This window comes from Sphaeramia orbicularis, chromosome 2 (genome assembly GCF_902148855.1).
Source record: "Sphaeramia orbicularis chromosome 2, fSphaOr1.1, whole genome shotgun sequence".
Classification (NCBI taxonomy): domain Eukaryota; kingdom Metazoa; phylum Chordata; class Actinopteri; order Kurtiformes; family Apogonidae; genus Sphaeramia; species Sphaeramia orbicularis.
In genome coordinates this window covers 30180643-30204905 of record NC_043958.1, presented here as the reverse complement: position 1 = coordinate 30204905, position 24263 = coordinate 30180643, and the positions used below count along the sequence as shown (strand labels likewise).

Genomic DNA, 24263 nt, shown 5'->3' with positions numbered 1-24263 from the left:
AGACCAGAAAATAACAAATAATAACAGAAATATTAAAATATGTTAAAAATGTCAGGTTCTCTCCAGTGTTGGCACATTCTTTAAATAGTTACAAATTCACAAAACACTGAAAATAACTGTTTACTTTGTTCTCTGGAACTAAATTAGATGAATTAAATGCATTATTAGGGTCTGAGTGCTGAGAATTGGCAGCAAAGGTCCTATTGTATCTGTAATGTTCTATTCTTCTTCTTCTTCTTCTTCTTCTTCTTATTATTATTATTATTATTATTATTATTATTATTATTATTATTATTATTATTATTATTATTATTATTATTATTATTATTATTATTATTATTATTATTGTAAAGCTTTGCAGGAAGGTTCAAGGGCCTGAATATGTGTGAAAACTAAATATTCTTATTGTGCATTTGAAAACTGATGCAGATTAATCAATGTACAAATGAGTTCTTTTGTACTAGCAGTTGTAGTAGTAGTATATTCACTGTTAATACTTGTATTTCATTCATTCATTCATTCGTTTGTTTATTTTGAGCATTCATAGAATACATGCTAATTCAGAATTAAAAAAAAAAAAAAAAACTCATTCATTTATACTCAAAAAGGAGTGGGAAGAAGAAAAACTTATTTAATCCCACCCCCAATTCTCATCTTCAAATAACTTAACATAATAACATTTTAAATACTCACTCCTGTCCTTTAACTTCAAGCCAGAACAATGAACAAAATAGAACAAAAATAGGCCTATACCACATGAGAATCAATTCATTTGACAGTATTTCCATACCAAAATGTGTGTAAAAAAAATAGAAACAAAGTACATTCCTGGTGGTGTTACCATAGGTAACAGTTAACCGTCAAATTGCATGATAACAATTACATACCAACAATGGTAAAAACAAAAAACTGCAATACCAGTTGTAGTAGTAGTACATCAACTGTTAATACTTGTATTTGTAGTAGTAGTATATCCACTGTTAATACTTGTATTTGTAGTAGTAGTATATCCACTGTTAATACTTGTATTTGTAGTAGTAGTATATCCACTGTTAATACTTGTATTTGTAGTAGTAGTACATCCACTGTTAATACTTGTATTTGTAGTAGTAGTATATCTACTGTTAATACTTGTATTTGTAGTAGTGCTAATATAGCCACCGTTAATAGTTGTATTTGTAGTAGTAGTATATCCACTGTTAATACTTGTATTTGTAGTAGTAGTATATCCACTGTTAATACTTGTATTTGTAGTAGTAGTACAACCACTGTTAATATTTGTATTCGTAGTAGTAGTATATCCACTGTTAATACTTGTATTTGTAGTAGTAGTGTATCCACTGTTAATACTTGTATTTGTAGTAGTAGTATATCCACTGTTAATACTTGTATTTGTAGTAGTAGTATATCCACTGTTAATACTTGTATTTGTAGTAGTAGTATATCCACTGTTAATACTTGTATTTGTAGTAGTAGTATATCCACTGTTAATACTAGTATTTGTAGTAGTAGTATATCCACTGTTAATACTAGTATTTGTAGTAGTAGTATTACCACTTGTGTACATTTGTTCTAGTTCTTGGTAATTCTTCCACCACCAGCTGTTCTAGTTTGTAATAGTTCTACTTGTGTTTGTTGTGCATACATGTGTCTCCCCCTGTCCCCCCCTCCCCCCTTCTCTAATCTTTCTTTCTCTCTTATAGGGCTGGAATCTCAGGGCACCTCACGACACAAAACGACAGAGAGCAAGACAGAGACAGAGAGAAATTCATTCAGAATATTGACATCTGTTCATGAAACAGTTCATGAAAATATGATTGTGTTTCACTTTCTGTGTGTGTGTCCAATGGTGTATATGTGTGACACTGAATGAGTTCAGATAGAAAATGGTCAATGCTCCACTATGACCTGTCCAAATACTGATGTTCCCACTCAAAAAATACACTCAGGAATCCATAGTAGAACTGATAATCACACACTATTAACACCCCCCCCCCATTCAGATATCTGTTATGTCCATAAGGTGCCATCTTTAATGCACATTTGTATGTTTAATGTTTACATGTTAATAGTTGAATGTTTCTGCAACAGAAAGTACACTGTGCCTGTTATTGTATTTGTGTTTTTTTTTTTTTTTCAAAATACAACTTGGTTAAATTATTTCAGTGTGTATAAGTACTTTTTTTTTACATTTTGAGCACATTTTACAAATACCACCATAATAATAATAATAACCATAATAATTTTGGTCCCAACAACAGTGATATGAAATGTTCTTATGGTTCCATCTCTAGCTCAGACCCATCAATCACAGCCAGTTTGTCAGCGTACCGTTGTCTTTCAGCAGGTTCAGAGTTTGAAAACAGTCTACCATATATAAATGAGACCAAACTGTCACTAATAACCTGTTCCAAATATTTAGATCACTGATAAAACTGCTGCTAAACACACACTCTGTGTCTCTTGCCTCCACTTCTGTCTTCCAAAATTCAGAATTATAATGGAAAACAAAAAATGAGAAATTATGTACAACACTTTAATTTTTTTTCCTAAACATTTTATCCACAGACGTAGATTTATGAAAAGCCACCCACTGTTCTCAATTTATATAAATGAAATAACAAACTTCAAAAAAATACTGAAACGTGTAAATACCAAACAAGCCTTGATTGTGTATGAAAATTTAAATGTTTTGATACCTGAATAGACCTCTGTCTTTTATTTTTGTCATTTATTTAATTTTATTATTTTTATAATGTTCTTTACAAATATTGTTTCAGCATAAGGTTGATATTGATGCTCGGTCTGGAAGAAAGTGTTTTCTGTAATTCTTCAAAATGTGTGTCCAGATTTTGATCAATAAATGTAAAGGATTAATAAAAAAAAAAAAAAAAAAAAATACAATATAAAATAAACTTCTGTCTTACAGTATGGTGGTTTATTTGTTTACTTCCGGTTGTAATCCCTCACTCGTAGCGGTCTATCTCTTACTAGTCTGTAACCATACCCAGTCTAGGTAGTGGGTTAGTGCTCACTAACTAAACCTGAACCCACTGTGTGGATGGAATCATTAGTGACTTGTCTGCAGACTATACTGCTTTGGGTTTCCAAACTCACGTGACCGTCTCCGCTTCACTGCACGAGAGTTATTATCACTGTGGTCAAGCCAGCTGACTCTTCTTTTTCCGCGGTCAAGCCAGCTGACTCTCCTTTTTACGAAGTCAGTCCAGCCGCTCCAACATTTCCAGTGCTCCCGTATTACAGACTTTACGGTAAAAACACGGTGGTGGTTGAGAAAGTCAGCGCAAGGATGCTACAGCGTGGATCATCTTCCGGTTTTCAAAATAAAATGTGGGTTATTGATGGGCAATAAACAGACGTGTCAGTGTGATTCTTCACTGGTTTTTAACCATTCTATCGTCCGCGGTGACTTGCCCTACGTGTTTGCCGGCAGCGGTGATTCAGGATACACCCCAGACCCTTTGAACAGATTAAAACATTTTGTTTCAATCTCTTCAATGAATATTTATCTTGTATTGAGCTACAATGCTAACATTTACAATGTTAATTTCATTAAAAATAGGGAAATTATTCAAATGTAATAAAAAAGAGGTGTAACTCAACCAGCCCATGGAGTACTACGATCCTGCAGTGATTTGGGGTCAATAGGTCACATGACCTGTAAGCTATTAAGCTAAAATGCTAATATTTACACTAAAAAATTCCTTAAAAATACCAACAGTGTTAAAACGTCACAAAAATGACCGTAACTCATTTAGCCAGTACCGTATTACAATCCTGCAGTGATTTTGGGTCAATAGGTCACATGACCTGCAAGCTATTGAGCTACAATGCTAATATTTACATTCAAAAAATCATTTAAAATTGCAACAGTGTTAAAACGTCACAAAAATGACCGTAACTCATTCAGCCAGTATCCTATTACAATTCTGCAGTGATTTTGGGTCAATAGGTCACATGACCTGAAAGCTATTGAGCTAAAATGCTAATATTTACATTAAAAAAATCATTTAAAATGGTAACAGTGTTAAAATGTCACAAAAATGACCGTAACTCATTCAGCCAGTATCCTACTACAATTCTGCAGTGATTTTGGGTCAATAGGTCACATGACCTGAAAGCTATTGAGCTAAAATGCTAATATTTACACTAAAAAAATTCCTTAAAAATAGCAACAGTGTTAAAATGTCACAAAAATGACTGTAACTCATTCAGCCAGTACCGTATTACGATTATGCAGTGATTTTGGGTCAATAGGTCACATGACCTGCAAGCTATTGAGCTAAAATGCTAATATTTACATTAAAAAAATCATTTAAAATGGCAACAGTGTTAAAACGTCACAAAAATGACCGTAACTCATTCAGCCAGTATCCTACTACCATCCTGCAGTGATTTTGGGTCAATAGGTCACATGGCCTGAAAGCTATTGAGCTAAAATGCTAATATTTACACAAAAAAATTCCTTAAAAATAGCAACAGTGTTAAAACGTCACAAAAATGACCGTAACTCATTTAGCCAGTACCATACTACGATTCTGCAGTGATTTTGGGTCAATAGGTCACATGACCTGGAAGCTATTGAGCTAAAATGCTAATATTTACACTAAAAAATTCCTTAAAAATAGCAACATTGTTCAAATGTTACAAAAATGACCGTAACTCATTCAGCCAGTACCGTACTACGATCCTGCAGTGATTTTGGGTCAAAAGGTCACATGACCTGGAAGCTATTGAGCTAAAATGCTAATATTTACATTAAAAAAATCATTTAAAATGGTAACAGTGTTAAAACGTCACAAAAATCACCGTAACTCATTCAGCCAGTATCCTACTACAATTCTGCAGTGATTTGGGGTCAATAGGTCACATTACCTGCAAGCTATTGAGCTAAAATGCTAATATTTACACTAAAAAATTCCTTAAAAATAGCAACAGTGTTAAAATGTCACAAAAATGACCGTAACTCATTCAGCCAGTACCGTATTACGATTCGGCAGTGATTTTGGGTCAATAGGTCACATGACCTGCAAGCTATTGAGCTAAAATGCTAATATTTACATTAAAAAAATCCTTTAAAATGGCAACAGTGTTAAAACGTCACAAAAATGACCGTAACTCATTCAGCCAGTATCCTAATACAATCCCGCAGTGATTTTGGGTCAATAGGTCACATGGCCTGAAAGCTATTGAGCTAAAATGCTAATATTTACACTAAAAAATTCCTTAAAAATAGCAACAGTGTTAAAACGTCACAAAAATGACCTTAACTCATTCAGCCAGTGCCGTACTACAATCCTGCAGTGATTTGGGTCAATAGCTCACATGACCTGCAAGCTATTGAGCTAAAATGCTAATATTTACACTAACAAATTCCTTAAAAATAGCAACAGTGTTAAAATGTCACAAAAATGACCGTAACTCATTTAGCCAGTACCGTACTACAATCCTGCAGTGATTTGGGGTCAATCGGTCACATGACCTGCAAGCTATTGAGCTAAAATGCTAATATTTACACTAAAAAATTCTTTAAAAATAGCAACATTGTTAAAATGTCACAAAAATGACCGTAACTCATTCAGCCAGTACCGTACTACGATCCTGCAGTGATTTGGGGTCAATGGGTCACATGACCTGGAAGCTATTGAGCTAAAATGCTAATATTTACATTCAAAAAATCATTTAAAATGGCAACAGTGTCAAAACGTCACAAAAATGACCGTAACTCATTCAGCCAGTATCCCACTACAATTCTGCAGTGATTTTGGGTCAATAGGTCACATGACCTGAAAGCTATTGAGCTAAAATGCTAATATTTACACTAAAAAATTCCTTAAAAATGGCAACAGTGTTAAAACGTCACAAAAATGACCGTAACTCGTTCAGCCAATGCCGTACTACAATCCTGCAGTTATTTGGGGTCAATAGCTCACATGACCTGCAAGCTATTGAGCTAAAATGCTAATATTTACACTAACAAATTCCTTAAAAATACCAGCAGTGTTAAAACGTCACAAAAATGACCGTAACTCATTCAGCCAGTACCGTACTACGATCTTGCAGTGATTTTGGGTCAATAGGTCACAAGACCTGCCAACTATTGAGCTAAAATGCTAATATTTACATTAAAATAATCATTTAAAATGACAGTGAAAATATTAGCATTTTAGCTCAATAGCTTGCAGGTCATGTGACCTATTGACCCAAAATCACTGCAGAATCGTAGAAGTACACTGGCTAAATGAGTTACGGTCATTTTTGTGATGTTTTAACACCGTTGGTATTTTTAAGGAATTTTTTATTGTAAATATTAGCATTTTAGCTCAATAGCTTGCAGGTCATGTGACCTATTGACCCAAAATCACTGCAGGATATTAGTACGGTACTGGCTGAACGAGTTACGGTCATTTTTGTGACGTTTTAACACTGTTGCTATTTTTAAGGAATTTTTTAATGTAAATATTAACATTTTAGCTCAATAGCTTACAGGTCATGTGACCTATTGACCCAAAATCACTGCAGGATATTAGTACGGTACTGGCTGAACGAGTTACGGTCATTTTTGTGACGTTTTAACACTGTTGCTATTTTTAAGGAATTTTTTAATGTAAATATTAACATTTTAGCTCAATAGCTTACAGGTCATGTGACCTATTGACCCAAAATCACTGCAGGATATTAGTACGGTACTGGCTGAACGAGCTACAGTCATTTTTGTGATGTTTTAACACTGTTGCTATTTTTAATTTTTTTTTAAATGTAAATATTAGCATTGTAGCTCAATAGCTTGCAGGTCATGTGACCTATTGACCCAAAATCACTGCAGGATTGTAATACGGTACTGGCTAAATGAGTTACGGTCATTTTTGTGACGTTTCAACACTGTTGCTATTTTAAATGGTTTTTTGAATGTAAATATTAGCATTTTAGCTCAATAGCTTGCAGGTCATGTGAGGTATTGACCCAAAATCATTGCAGGATTGTAGTACGGTACAGGCTGAATGAGTTACGGTGATTTTTGTGACATTTTAACACTGTTGCTATTTTAAGGAATTTTTTTAGTGTAAATATTAGAATTTTAGCTCAATAGCTTGCAGGTCATGTGACCTATTGACCCAAAATCACTTCAGGATTGTAGTACGGTACTGGCTGAATGAGTTATGGTCATTTTTGTGACGTTTTAACACTGTTGCTATTTTTAAGGAATTTTTTAATGTAAATATTAACATTTTAGCTCAATAGCTTACAGGTCATGTGACCTATTGACCCAAAATCACTGCAGAATATTAGTACGGTACTGGCTGAAAGAGCTACGGTCATTTTTGTGATGTTTTAACACTGTTGGTATTTTTTATTTTTTTTTAAATGTAAATATTAGCATTGTAGCTCAATAGCTTGCAGGTCATGTGACCTATTGACCCAAAATCACTGCAGGATTGTAATACGGTACTGGCTAAATAAGTTACGGTCATTTTTGTGACGTTTCAACACTTTTGGTATTTTAAATGATTTTTTGAATGTAAATATTAGCATTTTAGCTCAATAGCTTGCAGGTCATGTGAGGTATTGACCCAAAATCATTGCAGAATTGTAGTATGGTACTTGCTGAATGAGTTACGGTGATTTTTGTGACATTTTAACACTGTTGCTATTTTTAAGGAATTTTTTAGTGTAAATATTAGCATTTTAGCTCAATAGCTTGCAAGTCATGTGACCTATTGACCCCAAATCACTGCAGAATTGTAGTACGGCACTGGCTGAATGAGTTACGGTCATTTTTGTGACGTTTTAGCACTGTTGCTATTTTTAAGGAATTTTTAAATGTAAATATTAGCATTGTAGCTCAATAGCTTGCAGGTCATGTGACCTATTGACCCAAAATCACTGCAGGATTGTAATACGGTACTGGCTAAATGAGTTACGGTCATTTTTGTGACGTTTTAACACTGTTGCTATTTTTAAGGAATTTTTTAATGTAAATATTAACATTTTAGCTCAATAGCTTACAGGTCATGTGACCTATTGACCCAAAATCACTGCAGGATATTAGTACGGTACTGGCTGAACGAGCTACAGTCATTTTTGTGATGTTTTAACACTGTTGCTATTTTTAATTTTTTTTTAAATGTAAATATTAGCATTGTAGCTCAATAGCTTGCAGGTCATGTGACCTATTGACCCAAAATCACTGCAGGATTGTAATACGGTACTGGCTAAATGAGTTACGGTCATTTTTGTGACGTTTCAACACTGTTGCTATTTTAAATGGTTTTTTGAATGTAAATATTAGCATTTTAGCTCAATAGCTTGCAGGTCATGTGAGGTATTGACCCAAAATCATTGCAGGATTGTAGTACGGTACAGGCTGAATGAGTTACGGTGATTTTTGTGACATTTTAACACTGTTGCTATTTTTAAGGAATTTTTTTAGTGTAAATATTAGAATTTTAGCTCAATAGCTTGCAGGTCATGTGACCTATTGACCCAAAATCACTTCAGGATTGTAGTACGGTACTGGCTGAATGAGTTATGGTCATTTTTGTGACGTTTTAACACTGTTGCTATTTTTAAGGAATTTTTTAATGTAAATATTAACATTTTAGCTCAATAGCTTACAGGTCATGTGACCTATTGACCCAAAATCACTGCAGAATATTAGTACGGTACTGGCTGAAAGAGCTACGGTCATTTTTGTGATGTTTTAACACTGTTGGTATTTTTTATTTTTTTTTAAATGTAAATATTAGCATTGTAGCTCAATAGCTTGCAGGTCATGTGACCTATTGACCCAAAATCACTGCAGGATTGTAATACGGTACTGGCTAAATAAGTTACGGTCATTTTTGTGACGTTTCAACACTTTTGGTATTTTAAATGATTTTTTGAATGTAAATATTAGCATTTTAGCTCAATAGCTTGCAGGTCATGTGAGGTATTGACCCAAAATCATTGCAGAATTGTAGTATGGTACTTGCTGAATGAGTTACGGTGATTTTTGTGACATTTTAACACTGTTGCTATTTTTAAGGAATTTTTTAGTGTAAATATTAGCATTTTAGCTCAATAGCTTGCAAGTCATGTGACCTATTGACCCCAAATCACTGCAGAATTGTAGTACGGCACTGGCTGAATGAGTTACGGTCATTTTTGTGACGTTTTAGCACTGTTGCTATTTTTAAGGAATTTTTTAATGTAAATATTAACATTTTAGCTCAATAGCTTACAGGTCATGTGACCTATTGACCCAAAATCACTGCAGGATATTAGTACGGTACTGGCTGAACGAGCTACAGTCATTTTTGTGATGTTTTAACACTGTTGCTATTTTTAATTTTTTTTTAAATGTAAATATTAGCATTGTAGCTCAATAGCTTGCAGGTCATGTGACCTATTGACCCAAAATCACTGCAGGATTGTAATAGGTACTGGCTAAATGAGTTACTGTCATTTTTGTGACGTTTCAACACTGTTGCTATTTTAAATGATTTTTTGAATGTAAATATTAGCATTTTAGCTCAATAGCTTGCAGGTCATGTGAGGTATTGACCCAAAATCATTGCAGAATTGTAGTACGGTACAGGCTGAATGAGTTACGGTCATTTTTGTGACATTTTAACACTGTTGCTATTTTTAAGGAATTTTTTAGTGTAAATATTAGCATTTTAGCTCAATAGCTTGCAGGTCATGTGACCTATTGACCCAAAATCACTTCAGGATTGTAGTACGGCACTGGCTGAATGAGTTACGGTCATTTTTGTGACGTTTTAACACTGTTGCTATTTTTAAGGAATTTTTTTAGTGTAAATATTAGCATTTTAGCTCAATAGCTTGCAGGTCATGTGACCTATTGACCCAAAATCACTGCAGGATATTAGTACGGTACTGGCTGAATGAGTTATGGTCATTTTTGTGACGTTTTAACACTGTTGCTATTTTTAAGGAATTTTTTAACGTAAATATTAACATTTTAGCTCAATAGCTTACAGGTCATGTGACCTATTGACCCAAAATCACTGCAGGATATTAGTACGGTACTGGCTGAAAGAGCTACGGTCATTTTTGTGATGTTTTAACACTGTTGGTATTTTTTAATTTTTTTTTAAATGTAAATATTAGCATTGTAGCTCAATGGCTTGCAGGTCATGTGACCTATTGACCCAAAATCACTGCAGAATTGTAATATGGTACTGGCTAAATAAGTTACGGTCATTTTTGTGACGTTTCAACACTTTTGGTATTTTAAATGATTTTTTGAATGTAAATATTAGCATTTTAGCTCAATAGCTTGCAGGTCATGTGAGGTATTGACCCAAAATCATTGCAGGATTGTAGTACGGTACTTGCTGAATGAGTTACGGTCATTTTTGTGACATTTTAACACTGTTGCTATTTTTAAGGAATTTTTTAGTGTAAATATTAGCATTTTAGCTCAATAGCTTGCAAGTCATGTGACCTATTGACCCCAAATCACTGCAGGATTGTAGTACGGCACTGGCTGAATGAGTTACGGTCATTTTTGTGACGTTTTAGCACTGTTGCTATTTTTAAGGAATTTTTAAATGTAAATATTAGCATTGTAGCTTAATAGCTTACAGGTCATGTGACCTATTGACCCCAAATCACTGCAGGATCGTAGTACTCCATGGGCTGGTTGAGTTACACCTCTTTTTTATTACATTTGAATAATTTCCCTATTTTTAATGAAATTAACATTGTAAATGTTAGCATTGTAGCTCAATACAAGATAAATATTCATTGAAGAGATTGAAACAAAATGTTTTAATCTGTTCAAAGGGTCTGGGGTGTATCCTGAATCACCGCTGCCGGCAAACACGTAGGGCAAGTCACCGCGGACGATAGAATGGTTAAAAACCAGTGAAGAATCACACTGACACGTCTGTTTATTGCCCATCAATAACCCACATTTTATTTTGAAAACCGGAAGATGATCCACGCTGTAGCATCCTTGCGCTGACTTTCTCAACCACCACCGTGTTTTTACCGTAAAGTCTGTAATACGGGAGCACTGGAAATGTTGGAGCGGCTGGACTGACTTCGTAAAAAGGAGAGTCAGCTGGCTTGACCGCGGAAAAAGAAGAGTCAGCTGGCTTGACCGCAGTTTATTATCTCCGGTACCGGCTAACTATAGCGGAGAGCACCGAGATATCCAGGAGGAAAAAGACTTGGGTAGATTTGAGCTCAAACTGCTCCTAAGTATCAAAAGATGAGAATCTGTGTCCAAACCCACCGACAAACATCGAGTAGAATGAAGTTGGATGAAGCCGCTTCACGGCTTGTCTCTGGCTCTAACAGCAAAAACAAAGGAGGAACAAACGGGGCGGGCACTTCCGGGAATGACAACAGCTGCATTCTGATTGGTTGGTCATGTACAGCCCTCTGATTCGTCCATGTAAAGTATCACGTGTCTCAATAACTGAACGAATTGTTATTGTTTTACGAATTGTTGAGTTTGATCAGTTTTGATTTTTGAAGAATGCCCTTAGTATTATTCAAAAAGCAAAACTGATATAGCATTTCCCGCCGTACAACTTTTTTTCTTTTCTTTTTCTCACTGGTTCAACTCCCCTCAGCAGCAGCGCACTGATGACGTTTTGGAGCTGCGACGCACAGCCCTGCAGACCAGAGGGATGAACTGGAGTCGGAGCCGGCAGGTTGAGTGGAAATCAAGTTTCTCCGTGACCCTCTGTGGATATAAGGAGGTCTGCGGAGGAGCCCGTATTGTTTTCAGGTGGATCTACATGATGGAATGAAGCGAGTGTTGAGTTTGAGCAGCTGTGAGACGGAGGAGTGGAACATGGAGCAGCATTAGTCCGGAGATAGCCCCAGGCAGCAGAGCCACAACCAGGAGGAGGAGAGTCCCACGGCAGAGTGAAGGAAGTGTTCCACAGTCCGACTGGATAGGACAGCACAGGGACAACTGTGGAGGGAGGGAGGAACCGGCAAAGGAGAAGAGAAACACAGGCAGCAGGTTAGAAGTAGAACAGGGAACTCTAGTGCAGGGAAGAGGAGACGGTCACGTGACTTTGGATGGATTTCCTTTTCCGTCCTCGCGCTGCTTGAACATGTTCCGGTTGTTTAGTAAAGTTCAATGTTCATCCTGTTTTTTATTCCCATGTCTCCTGTTACAGTGGATGGAAATTCGGGCTGTGTGAGCTGCACTAACGTCCATGAGCAAAGTTCTATCCAACATCCCATTCTGGTGAGTGCTCTGTGTTCTGTTTTCAATCAAAGCTCAAAAATAGCCGTGGGTTTCAGCTTTAGCCTTTGAATCACCGTGGCTGCTGCCTTCCACACACACAACAACAAAAGCACCTCCTGATTCTACCATACCGACCAGGCTCATGTCCGACTGCCCTCTGGTGGTGAAACTGAATTGGTGCAAGTCACTCCTATCAACACATGCCTCTGTCTGGAGATGAAAACTGAATAATAGCACTACAAGGCAATCCCAGACTGGACTGTAGCATCTAAACTGACCTCATTATCAGATGTTTACACAGGAACCACTTTGAACATTCAACTCTCCTCACCCCAAACTGTTCCCACAAAGTAAGGAGCGTGGAAGTGTCCAAAATCTCTTGGTATGCTGAAGCAAGAGATTTTGGAAAATTCCAAATCTGGATTTTATTTTGGAGCACAACCGTGCAGCTGTACATGGATGAACAGCAAAGTGAAGTAGAACTATGAAAAAGTAGAACAGCTGGTGTTAGAATAATGACCAACAACTACAACAAATGTACACAAGTGGTAATACTAGTACTACAAATACAAGTATTAACAGTGGATATACTACTACTACAAATACAAGTACTAACAGTGGATATACTACTACTACAAATACAAGTATTAACAGTGGATATACTACTACTACAAATACAAGTACTAACAGTGGATATACTACTACTACAAATACAAGTATTAACAGTGGATATACTACAACTACAAATACAAGTATTAACAGTGGATATACTACAACTACAAATACAAGTATTAACAGTGGATATACTACTACTACAAATACAAGTATTAACAGTGGATATACTGCTACTGCAAATACAAGTATTCACAGTGGGTATACTGCTACTACAAAGACAAGTATTCACAGTGGATATACTGCTACTACAAATACAAGTATTAACAGTGGATATACTATGACTACAAATACAAGTATTCACAGTGGATATACTACTACTACAAATACAAGTATTCACAGTGGATATACTACGACTACAAATACAAGTATTCACAGTGGATATACTGCTACTACAAATGCAAGTATTAACAGTGGATATACTACTACTACAAATACAAGTATTAACAGTGGATATACTACTACTACAAATACAAGTTTTAACAGTGGATATACTACTACTACAAATACAAGTAGTATTTGTAGTAGTAGTAGTCATTCCATGGCAATTCAACCAATGGTCCCCACATGACCCCCTCAAAAAATTCTGAAAAAATTCACACTTGTTCACCTACCAGATAAACGAACACATCCAAAATTTTAATGTCATATCTGTAATAGTTTAGGAGACATAGCCCTTTGAACATTAATGTTTTTTTTTTTTATTTTGCAAATTTGCTTTTCAGCCAACTTTGAGGAGCTCTTTGTCCTTAGGTATTCAAGCCACACTGCTGAAAGTTACTGTATGGGATGAAATCCCCCTGAAAAGACCAAGATTTTGCATCAAAATAATTGTAGGTGCCATCACATTTGGTCCATGAGGCCTTGAAATCAGGTGAAAAGGCATATTCTTCAAAATGTCCCCTCTCTTCGGCTTGCACTGTGCCAGAATGGATGACCTAAAATTTTTTTTTGGATGGATTCTTATGGTCAACATGCAACAATATACTGCAAAAAGTCTACATTTCAATGAAAAGTGTTTCTGTGAGGCAATGAATAAAATGGGTTGATTTCAATTTTTCACAAAAATACTTTTTATTTGAGCACCCAAATTACCATGTGGCCAGTTAATGAAAATTTTGAAATTTTTACCATGTCTTCATATATGTTTCAAGATGTTGTGCACAAAATTTTAGCTTTGGGATAGAACTGGTTCTGTTTTTAATTTTTTTTTTTTTTTTTTACTGCATGACTATATTTTCTTCAAATTGTATACAAACATAGGTGTAAATGGCATTTTTAACAGTATAATGGCATTGATTATTGCACAAGTTTACTTGAGATATTTGAACTAGGGTGTGGAACTGCATGATGGTTCAGATAGAATAATTATAGATTTCCCAGAACTGGCTCAGGTTGATGCCTGTAGTAGAGAGTTCTGGGAAATTGGATGGAGCTGGTCTGTTGACCCAATTTCACCAGGGCTGGCCAGCATCATAAAAATTCTGGGAAATCTTAGCTACATTTATGTCATTGACATTTTCTGAGGGGGTCATGAAGGGACCATTGGTTGAATTGCCATGGAATGACCCAGTTCAGCAATCCATGAATTCAACGATGGACAATCAACACTTTTCCAATGTCTAGCTATAAGAGGCTTTGCATGTATTAGACAGAGGTTCACCAGCCTACTGTCATTAGTTCTAAGGGCTAAAGTTTCTGGAATAAGACCTAGAACACAGATCTCTGGGCACATTGGGATTTCTTTGTCTATAATATTGGAAATTGTGTTAATTAATCTTCTCCAAAATTCTTGCATATGTTCACATTTCCAAATACAGTGATACAAGGTACCTCTGTCGGTTCCACATTTTATACAGGTGTCTGGGATATTGGGGTTGAATTTGTGAAGTTTTTCAGGAGTTCTATAGGTTCTCATAAGCCAGTTATATTGAATTAATTTAAATCTGCTATTAATGGATATTGTTTGTGCCTGGGAACAAGCTTTCTCCCATTCCTGCTCTGTAATACCTGTTTGGAGGTCTTCTGTTCATGCTAGTGTTCTAGAATTTGAGGACTCTTCAGTCATTTTTATCATTTTTTTTTATATATCATTGAGATCTTCCCCTTACTATAGGGGTCTGATGTTGCTAGTTCTTCTAAAATACTTAAAAGTGGACATTGATACGACTGCATCTTGGAGCAAATAAAACTACAAATCTGAAAATATTTGAACAAATGGGTTTGTGTGATTCTGAATTTTGTTTTAAGAGTTTCAAAGGACATTAGAATATTATCTTTATAAAAGTCTGAAATCCTTTGCAATTCCAACTGCACCCATTGGCTGAATCCAGGATCAGATTTACCTGGTTTAAATAATGCATTGCCCCAAATGGGGATAAATTGTGATATCCCAGGCTGTTCTCCAAACATGTCTTGTGTTTCATACCAAACTCTAATTGTGTTTTTTAGAAATGGGTTAACTGTGTCATTAAAGGTGCTGGAGACTTTCATGACCAATTTTTCATCAAATCTGTAAAACCTCAGTCATATCCTCAGTATCATGAATCTGTAAGTCTTTTTGTGATTACTCACCTGAATCTCTTGCATTACAGTAAACAATTTCGAAGTGCCATCCACCATAAACAAACCATGTGTTTACAAACTGGCCCAGGAGGTCACTTGGGCATCTTCGAAATTTTGTCGTGATATGCATTGTGGGAAACAGAAGTTTGCGCAGCCATCTGACAGTGGCAGCTCGATCATATGGTATTATATGGATGAAACAAACACATGGAAACGCGGAAATGGCTGGAGGCATAGAAGAAAGGGAGTTCCTGCTGTTTCTGATCGTGTCTGTTCCAGCTGCTGCTGTTGTAAGGTGGCTGTGTGAGCCTTCGCTTCCCACAATGCACGTCACAACAAAATTCTGAAGATGCCTGAGTTACCTACTGCTTCTGTTTGCAAACACATGATTTGTTTAGGGTGGATGGCACTTCGAAATTGTTCACCGTAATGCAAAAGATTCAGGTGAGTAATCACAGAGAGACTTACAGATTCATGATACCTAGGCTATGACTGAGGTTTGACAGATTTGATGAAAAATTGGTCTCGAAAATCTCCAGCACCTTTAAGTTTCTTCAAAGAATCTAAGAGATACCTATCTAGAGTAAGTCCTCTGGCATTTTCTCTCTCTATCTGAACCCAAGGTAAATTGGAATGTTCAGAGAACCAGAAGAAAGCCGATCTAAGCTGGGCTGCCCTAAAGTATCATAAGAGGTTAGGTTAGCCAAAATTTTAGAAAATAATTTCCATCCTGATTAATCAGAGAAATAGGACAAAAAGAACCCGTGTCTTCTGAGTCTTTACCCTTTTTGTGTATCACTGTAATGAGTGCTTCTGTGAGGGTGGGAGGAAGGACACCATCAGAGTGGGCTAGAGTCAACACTTTATGTAGATTTGGACAGAGAATTTTGTGAATTCTTTATACAGTTCACCTGGAAGGCCATCAGGACCTGGGGCTTTATTGCTTTTAAGTGAAGTGATGGCTTTATTTAAACTTTTTCAATAGAGATTTCTGAGTTCAGCTGAGCTGATTAATTTTCATCTAACTGGGAAAGATTGCATTTATCCAAGAAATCCTGCATAGCCGTATAGTCTGTATTGTTAGCTTACCGGCCAACAGGCTGTAAGCTATTGTCGTCATGCGTCGTCATTGTCGTCTGTCATCTGTCGTCATCTGTGGTCCGTTACAAAACTTTTATTCATCTTCTTCTCCGAAACTACAATTCCGATTGACTTCAAACTTGGTATACAGCTTCTTTATGATGATGTCAGCAAACGTTAATGAAATTATTTGGATCCGGATCTGATTCTGGATTTGATGCAACTTTGAAAAAATTTCCCCATTATAAGAGATAGGAAGTGGATCGATGCAGTAACTCAGTAAATATAAATGATATCAAGTTGACATTTCTACAGTCCAGCCCTGATGGGGAGATGACCAAAACATAACGGCCACATGCTGATCAGGATCTTCTTCTGGATCCGGGAACTGACGGAAAATTTAACACGGGCTCTTATGGGGAAAAAATTTCAATCGTCTTCTTCTCCAAAACTCCAGTTCGGATTGATTTCAAACTTTGTATACAGCTTCTGTATGATGATGTCAACACAAGGTACTGAAATTATTTCGATCTGGATCTGATTCTCAATTTGGTGCGACTTTGAAAAAATTTCCCATTATAAGAGATAGGAAGTGGATTGATCCAACAAATCAGTATCAATGATATCAAGTTGGAATTTGAATTTTGTACAGATCTGAGTGGAATATGACCAAAACATGGCCTATTTCTGTAATATAATAAATACACAGAACTGGGTGATAATAAATGCCATCTGGATACATTTCCCAAAGCTTTTAATTTGGCCAGTAAGCCACAGGGCCATTGGTCCTATTTTTTTTGGAAGTGTACAAATTTTTGTCAAATTGGAGAGATCGATCATTAATGTCCGTGGGTTTCATCAGAATCTCACCTTTATCAGATTTAATTTTATGTATTGTGCGATCACTTTCCTGTTTTCTGACTTGTGGGGCTAAAAGTCTGTGGCTTGTCATTAAATTCAAAAATTTCTCTTTGGTAAATAAGAATGCCTTACTAACCCTTGCTGAGAGTATCTTTTTATATTCATATTTTAAGACTGACATTTTTTATGTAGTTCATTGGAAGGAGTTTGGGCATTCTCTTTGTCCAGTAGGTTGATTTGGTTGTCTAGTTCAACTAATCTGGTGCTTTGAATGCCTCCCAGAGAATAGAAGGGGTGGTTTCTGAATTATCATTAGTATCAAAATAGAGGGATATTTGAGCTTCTAAATAATCACAGAACTCTTTTTCAGTTAGTAACAGAGGATTCCGCCTCCAGTTCGTCTTTGGCTTCACCATGTTTTGAATATTCACAGTGCACGTTAAAGGGCTGTGATCTGAGATCAGAATATTATGGTATGTCACATCTACGGCATATGGCATTCATTTGGCTTCTTTGAGAAAGTAATCTATCCTGCTGTATGAGTTCTGCATTGCTGAGTAAAAGGAGCATTCTCTGCCAGTCGGATTAGCGATTCTCCAAATGTTAAATTAGTATTATTGATGAATGTATTCAGAAAGACACTCAAATGACTTCTCTCTATTCTGCGAGTGGAAGATCTATCTAAATACGGGTCTGTGTTTTGGCATTTTGATGTGCAGGTTGAACGTATCCACCTCAGATTTGGTCAAATTGGATTCAATACGTCCAAGTTGGTGACCTTACGTGACATCATATGATCGTGGCGGTGCAATGAGTTCTGAGGTTTTGTCACGAAACAAGTAATTGTTGTAACTCATTTGTACATTGTCGAATCTTTTCACATGTAGAATAAGAGGATTGAGTTTTTAAATGTTTGAAAATGCTCTTTTAATTATCTAACTAGTTAATTTTGTCTGTCTATTTAATCTGGTTTGAAAGGGATGTGTTTGTTGTGTTCCATTCCATTGCATTTCAGTGACCACCTCTTCTGTTTCTTTGTGTTTTGATGTAGAGAGAAGACAAAGGGGGATTTTAAGTGAAACCTAAAAGTTGTGTCTGGACAAAGATCACCTGATTCCACCAAACATGGATGGAAGACCCACCTGTGACCAGTGTGGAAAGATTTTCACCAGAGCAGATAGCCTAAAAAAACACCAATGCATCCACACTGGAGAAAGACCATATGAGTGTGACCAGTGTGGAAATGCTTTCACCACAGCAAGTGAACTAAAAATTCATCAATACATCCACACTGGAGAAAAACCATATGCCTGTGATCAGTGCAGAAAGAATTTCACCCACATGAATGGGCTTAAACGTCACCAACGCATTCACACTGGAGAAAGACCATATAACTGTGACCAGTGTGGAAATGCTTTCACCACAGCAAGTCACCTGAAAATCCACCAACGCATCCACACTGGAGAAAGACCATATGACTGTGACCTATGTGGAAAGGCTTTCACCACAGCAAGTAACCTAAAAATGCACCAACGCATTCACTCTGGAGAAAGACCATATGAGTGTGACCTGTGTGGAAATTCTTTCACTGCAGCAGGTTACCTAAAAATCCACCAACACATTCACACTGGAGAAAGACCATATGAGTGTGACCAGTGTGGAAATGCTTTCACAACAGCAAGTGAGCTAAAAAGACACCAACGCATCCACACTGGAGAAAGACCATATGAGTGTGATCAATGTGGAAAGAGTTTCACCCAAATGAGTGGGCTTAAAACTCACCAACGTATCCACACTGGAGAAAAACCATATGAGTGTGGCCAGTGTGGAAATGCTTTCACCACAGCAAGTTCCCTAAAAGTCCACCAACGCATCCACACTGGAGAAAGACCATATGAGTGTGACCAGTGTGGAAATGCTTTCACCACAGCAAGTTCCCTAAAAATCCACCAACGCAGCCACACTGGAGAAAGACCATATGGGTGTGACCAGTGTGGAAATGCTTTCACCACAGCAAGTGACCTAAAAGTCCACAAACGCATCCACTCTGGAGAAAGACCATATGAGTGTGACCAGTGTGGGAAGACTTACAGATTCCTATCTGCTTTACATACTCACCGCCATGTTCACCACACAAAGTTGATGTATCCCTGTGATAGGTGCACAAAGATATTCTGGTCCTCTTCCTCTTACAGGTGTCACCAACAGACCCATATTGGAGAGAATCCTACTCAGTGCAGGTTCTGTGACAGATCTTTTGTCACAGGTTCACAATGTACCAAACATGAACGTGTCAAACATTTCCACAAAAGACAAAAACTGAACAGTTGTACAAGAAGTCAGACTCTAGACAATCAATGTCATAACACACCAGAACAGCTGGTGTGTTATCAGTGTCCAAACAGATTGTGGTCATCCTCTGCTCTCTTTCATCATCAGTTCAGATGTGAATCATCAACGTCTGGACCAAACAGTACCTCAGTGTCAGATGAGAAGAAGAAAACAGTGTGTGTGAACCAGCAGCACCCACTTCTTCTGACAAGAACATCAGACTTCAAAACCTCCAGATCAGACTTCACAGAATCCAGAAGTGAAGACAAACACCAGACTGAAAGCTGTGTTTTGTTGTCTTCAGAGTACAGAAGTGTGTTCTAATGCACCACTCTGTAGCAGGAAGCAGGAGGTGACATCACTGGTAAGGCGGGGGAAGGGAAGGATAGAAATCAGACCCACCTGAGAGCTGTGTGGTGGAGGGAAACTCAAACAAAGGAGAGACTGGAAGGAGGTCTGATCGACAGAAGAAGTGACAACAACAAGGAAAGGAGGAAAAGACTGAATGTGACCTCAAGTGAGGAATCTGGAAGTGGATTGGTGTGGACCCAGGACTCTTGAGAGGAGAATGCAAAGCCCTGGAGCAGGTGGACCTGGTCCTGCTCAGACTATGGTTGCTCTCTCTCCGGGTCAGAGGACACCCGACGGCTCCCCTGGAGCCCAAACTATCCTGGGTTCTCCCCTGAGCATATATCTGTTCTCTCTCTCTCTGTCTCTCTCTCTTTCTCTTTCTTTCTCATTGTACTGCTTATTACCCCGACTTCTGTGGGAGAAACCAGGTGGAACCAATTTATAAATGAGGTGCGCCCTCCTGGACCCTTTAAAATGTTATTGGGTACTAGGAGCTGAGAGGACGCCATGCCAGCGGCAGTAAGAGGAGTTTGTTACAGCATGGATACCATCAGAGAAGAATCATCAGTGTGAAAGACTCACTGAGACTCTGGAGAGACAGGCGGTAAGCGCTCAGACTTTGCTGTGAACGGACTATTACAACTGTAATCTAATTGTTAGCTGAACTGAACGGCTTTCTATGAACTTTTGTGTTCATAAGGTGTGTTCTTCTCTTAAAGTTGTTGAATGGCGCCATCTATGGGCGCCCTGTATGTACTGTTATCATTCTGTTTGGCCACGCCATTGAAGTTATGTGCAGCTTTCATTCTGGTCGATAAATCTGGGCAGATATACATCTGTAAGTATTAGTTTTACGATTATTTTGTCATTAACTTAGAAGCATGACTGCTAGCATCTTTTACAGAGCACAAATAAGTTTTCACTTTGTGGTAGAAGCGTTCTGTTCACTGCTAATATGTGAGTCAGGTGGCAGTTTGTTTTGTGTCAGTGCTAGCTTGTATGTACTCAGTTCAGAGCTAATGCGGATGCTATTTGGTAACAATTGTTGTGTTTCCTTTACTAGCAAATTATTTGTGCACTCCGGGAGAAACTTGTGCATATTATTAGCATTGGAGTATTTTTGATTCATGCCAATTAGATTCCATGTAATGTTAATGCAGTTCAGAAAGACGTTTTTAACTGTGTACATTCTGTACAAGATGACTGCATTTCTTGTGCCCCTTATTGTATATTTAAGGTCATTTCATATGGTTTATATACTGGACATGCTTGTTTCATTGGTTTGTAATTTCTGGAATATCTAGCTGTTTCATTCATGTATTTAAAAAGAATGGGTAAAAGTTAAGAAGTGCTTACAGTGGAAACATATGTCAGCACACATTGTAATACATGTATTTGTTTGTATTTTATTAAAAGAAGGGAAAGAAAGAAAGAAAATAAGCAACCAAAACAAGACTTCACCTTCAAACCCAAACTGGTCTCTTCCTGATTCCTCTTCACCTTCTGTTGTTAACTGTCTGCCTCGCTCTGCAAGGGTGGCTTCACACATAGTGAGGGCAGAACAAGGGAACCTTATTTGTAGACTGCACACTGTGGTTTATTATTATGTATTTGATTGTGGTTAGTATTTTGTGACATGAATTTAAAGTAATTTGTTGCGGAGCTATTTACAGAATAACTTAACCTTTTTTAATATAATCTGAAAGCATAAAAGATTACTAGTTAAGTTTAACATAAAACTGTAAGATGAACTAAACCAAAATGTATTAGTTTAAATATCTTAATAAAATACACTTAACTTTATTCACTTTGAATGAGCTTTCCAAATCATCAGTTTATGGTTCAGATCTTAAAATCTTCATAGAAGTTAAAATCTAAATGAACTTTTTCATCATTAGTTGTAATTTAAATGTTTAAAATAACTTATTTCTAAAAACTACTTGAACACAGGAATCACAATCATCTGATCCAGAGACGGTGACAGCAAAAGGTCATTTTCTCAACAACATGGATAAAAACTTTACTAATTCAGTTCTATGTCCAGACAACAGTCAGTTCCAGGGTGGATTTACTGTCCAGAATCCAAACAAATCAAATCCATGACACAGTTCACATTATTGGAACCAGGGAGGCCGGACTCTTTAATGCTGTTTTGTCACTTCATTGGATCAGTTCTACTCTTAGTTTTGACACTTGTGGCTGCGATTGTGTCGTCACCATGGAGACGATGGTTCTCCACAGCTGATGCATTTGAAGACATTATTGTGGAAGAAGGACCAAGTGTGGTGTGAGAAACCCTGATACTGACCTGCTTGGACTGGTGGACACACAGTGGATCTGCCAGACTTGGACAGGATGTCCTTCAGCGAGGGATCAACCCCTCGCTGAAGGACAGTCCCATCTGAAGAGCATCAGAGGATGAGTCTACATGTCCCATCGGCTCCACAACACCATCATATCTGCCTGGGGTTCCAGTCCCTGATCAACACTAAACACCAACACAACTCTACTCAGCACCAGTTGGACACTCACATATTCCATCAGCTCAGAGCAGTCGGCAAAGTTCTGGATGATTCAGCAAACAGGAGTTCACAACCACACACAGGACAAACAAACTCATGTGGACACGTCAAACAACACATTTAGGATTATTTTCATCCACCGACAAAAACCACATATTTGTCTCAGAGTCCAGATAAAAGTCTACAAATAGATTTCCATCCCATCATAATGAGCTGCCTTGGTCAGTGTGATGTATATGTAGATGGATGGATGCTAGTGTTTCCAAGTGTGGCCTCAGTGTTCTGTCACAAAGACGGCAGCGCTCCAGGAGTTTAGGCCACTCAACCCTTTCATGCAGGAATTATTTTAAAAAAGTATCAAGGTTTTTTTTAGATTGATTTTATTACTCAAAATTAGGCTAAAGTTGAAATGCATTTTGATTTTTTTTGTTTGTTTAAAAATATGGTTTTATTAAGATATTTAACCTCCTAAGACCCAGATATGGGTTTCTGTCCACATTTGTGGACAAGAGTTTCACAACTTTATACAAAAAACAAAGAAACAAAAGAAAACTCTCCACCACAAAGGACATTCCATAAAAAAATTAAAAACTGCATCTGAAGAAACTGTTGGATCATGATGTTTCCAATATAGGCACTTATTTACAGTTTTTCCCAATTGCTAAAACACAAAAGCCAGTTCTCTAAACCAGATGACCAGTCCTCTAAACACATTTAAGAAAAGTAGCCCCCGTTTGCCAAAACCATAAACATATTTCACTTGAAGACAATTCACAAAACACAATCCTCCTTTTATCATAAATCTAAACACAGTTTGTCCCGCTAAAACTCAAGTTACAAAAAACTCTGCTCAAATTCTCACATTAAAGCTCATGTGATGCTAAATACTCGCCACAGTCAGCAAAATGTGAACACAATGAACACACCTGGCTTCATTCATTAAACACAACGACTCAAAATTGAAGACACTTGTTGCAAATGATGTGATTCCACCTAGAAAAGCCAGTTCAGAGTGAAGAGTTTACTGAAGGTTCAAACAAACACAATGGACAGAGGCAGAGGAGGGAGAGCAAGACAAACTCACACCACCATTACAGACCAGATCTGAGCAACAGTCACTGATCATGTCATTGTCCATGGCATGACAATGACTGAAGCAGGACTCAGAGTTGGTCCAAACCTCAGTCGGTTCTCAGTGTTCTCCATTATCTGGGCATTCAGAGAACACAACAGGGATTGGACTGTATTGCTGTGTTGGTCACTACAATACGTTTTTCCAGTCTAGTGGAGTACAGTTGGTTTCATCTCAGTTGCTATTTTGCAGAGCATGTCCATTGATGCTTCTACTGATGTACATGCATGTTTTTTACAGTCGAGTACTTACAAGTCAGTACTGGAATGCATGTTTGTTTCTCTAGAGTTGAAAGAATGCCACATGGAGGTGGAAGGTATATGACCTCCAACCTTACACAAAAGAGAACCTTCTCAGGACTATGGACCTGGCCTGTGCTGACGTGCCTGTGGAGGCTTTCCAAGGCTGGATCTGCCATGCCAAGGCCTTTTTCCCATGTTGCCTGGGAAGGGACAATATTGCCTGTGATGTAGATGAGGTCCTGTGGCCTGACCCAGTGCAACGACGG

The 24263-nt window shown here is 37.4% G+C and overlaps 1 protein-coding gene and 2 long non-coding RNA genes across 3 annotated transcripts in view; 2 read left to right on the top strand and 1 right to left on the bottom strand.

Moving 5' to 3' along the window:
* LOC115433979 (zinc finger protein 271-like) overlaps positions 1-20943 on the top strand; it is a gene marked incomplete at its 5' end in the record, with an annotated part of 219668 nt that extends 198725 nt beyond the window's left edge. The window contains one exon of the mRNA XM_030155612.1: positions 18601-20943. Within this exon, the coding sequence (XP_030011472.1) occupies positions 18601-20074 (1474 nt within the window). The remainder of the gene's footprint in view (positions 1-18600) is intronic.
* On the top strand, positions 11627-18488 carry LOC115434043 (uncharacterized). Its single transcript, XR_003937468.1, has 3 exons — positions 11627-12010; positions 12171-12241; positions 18471-18488. It is a non-coding gene; the product is annotated as an uncharacterized LOC115434043 (long non-coding RNA).
* A 2224-nt stretch (positions 20944-23167) lies between the features above and the next one.
* The window catches only part of LOC115430714 (uncharacterized), an 11082-nt gene continuing 9986 nt past the window's right edge, over positions 23168-24263 (bottom strand). Inside the window, exons 2-3 of the long non-coding RNA XR_003936975.1 lie at positions 23321-23325; positions 23168-23177 (exon numbers count right to left, since the gene is read on the bottom strand). This is a non-coding gene — a long non-coding RNA (uncharacterized LOC115430714). The remainder of the gene's footprint in view (positions 23178-23320; positions 23326-24263) is intronic.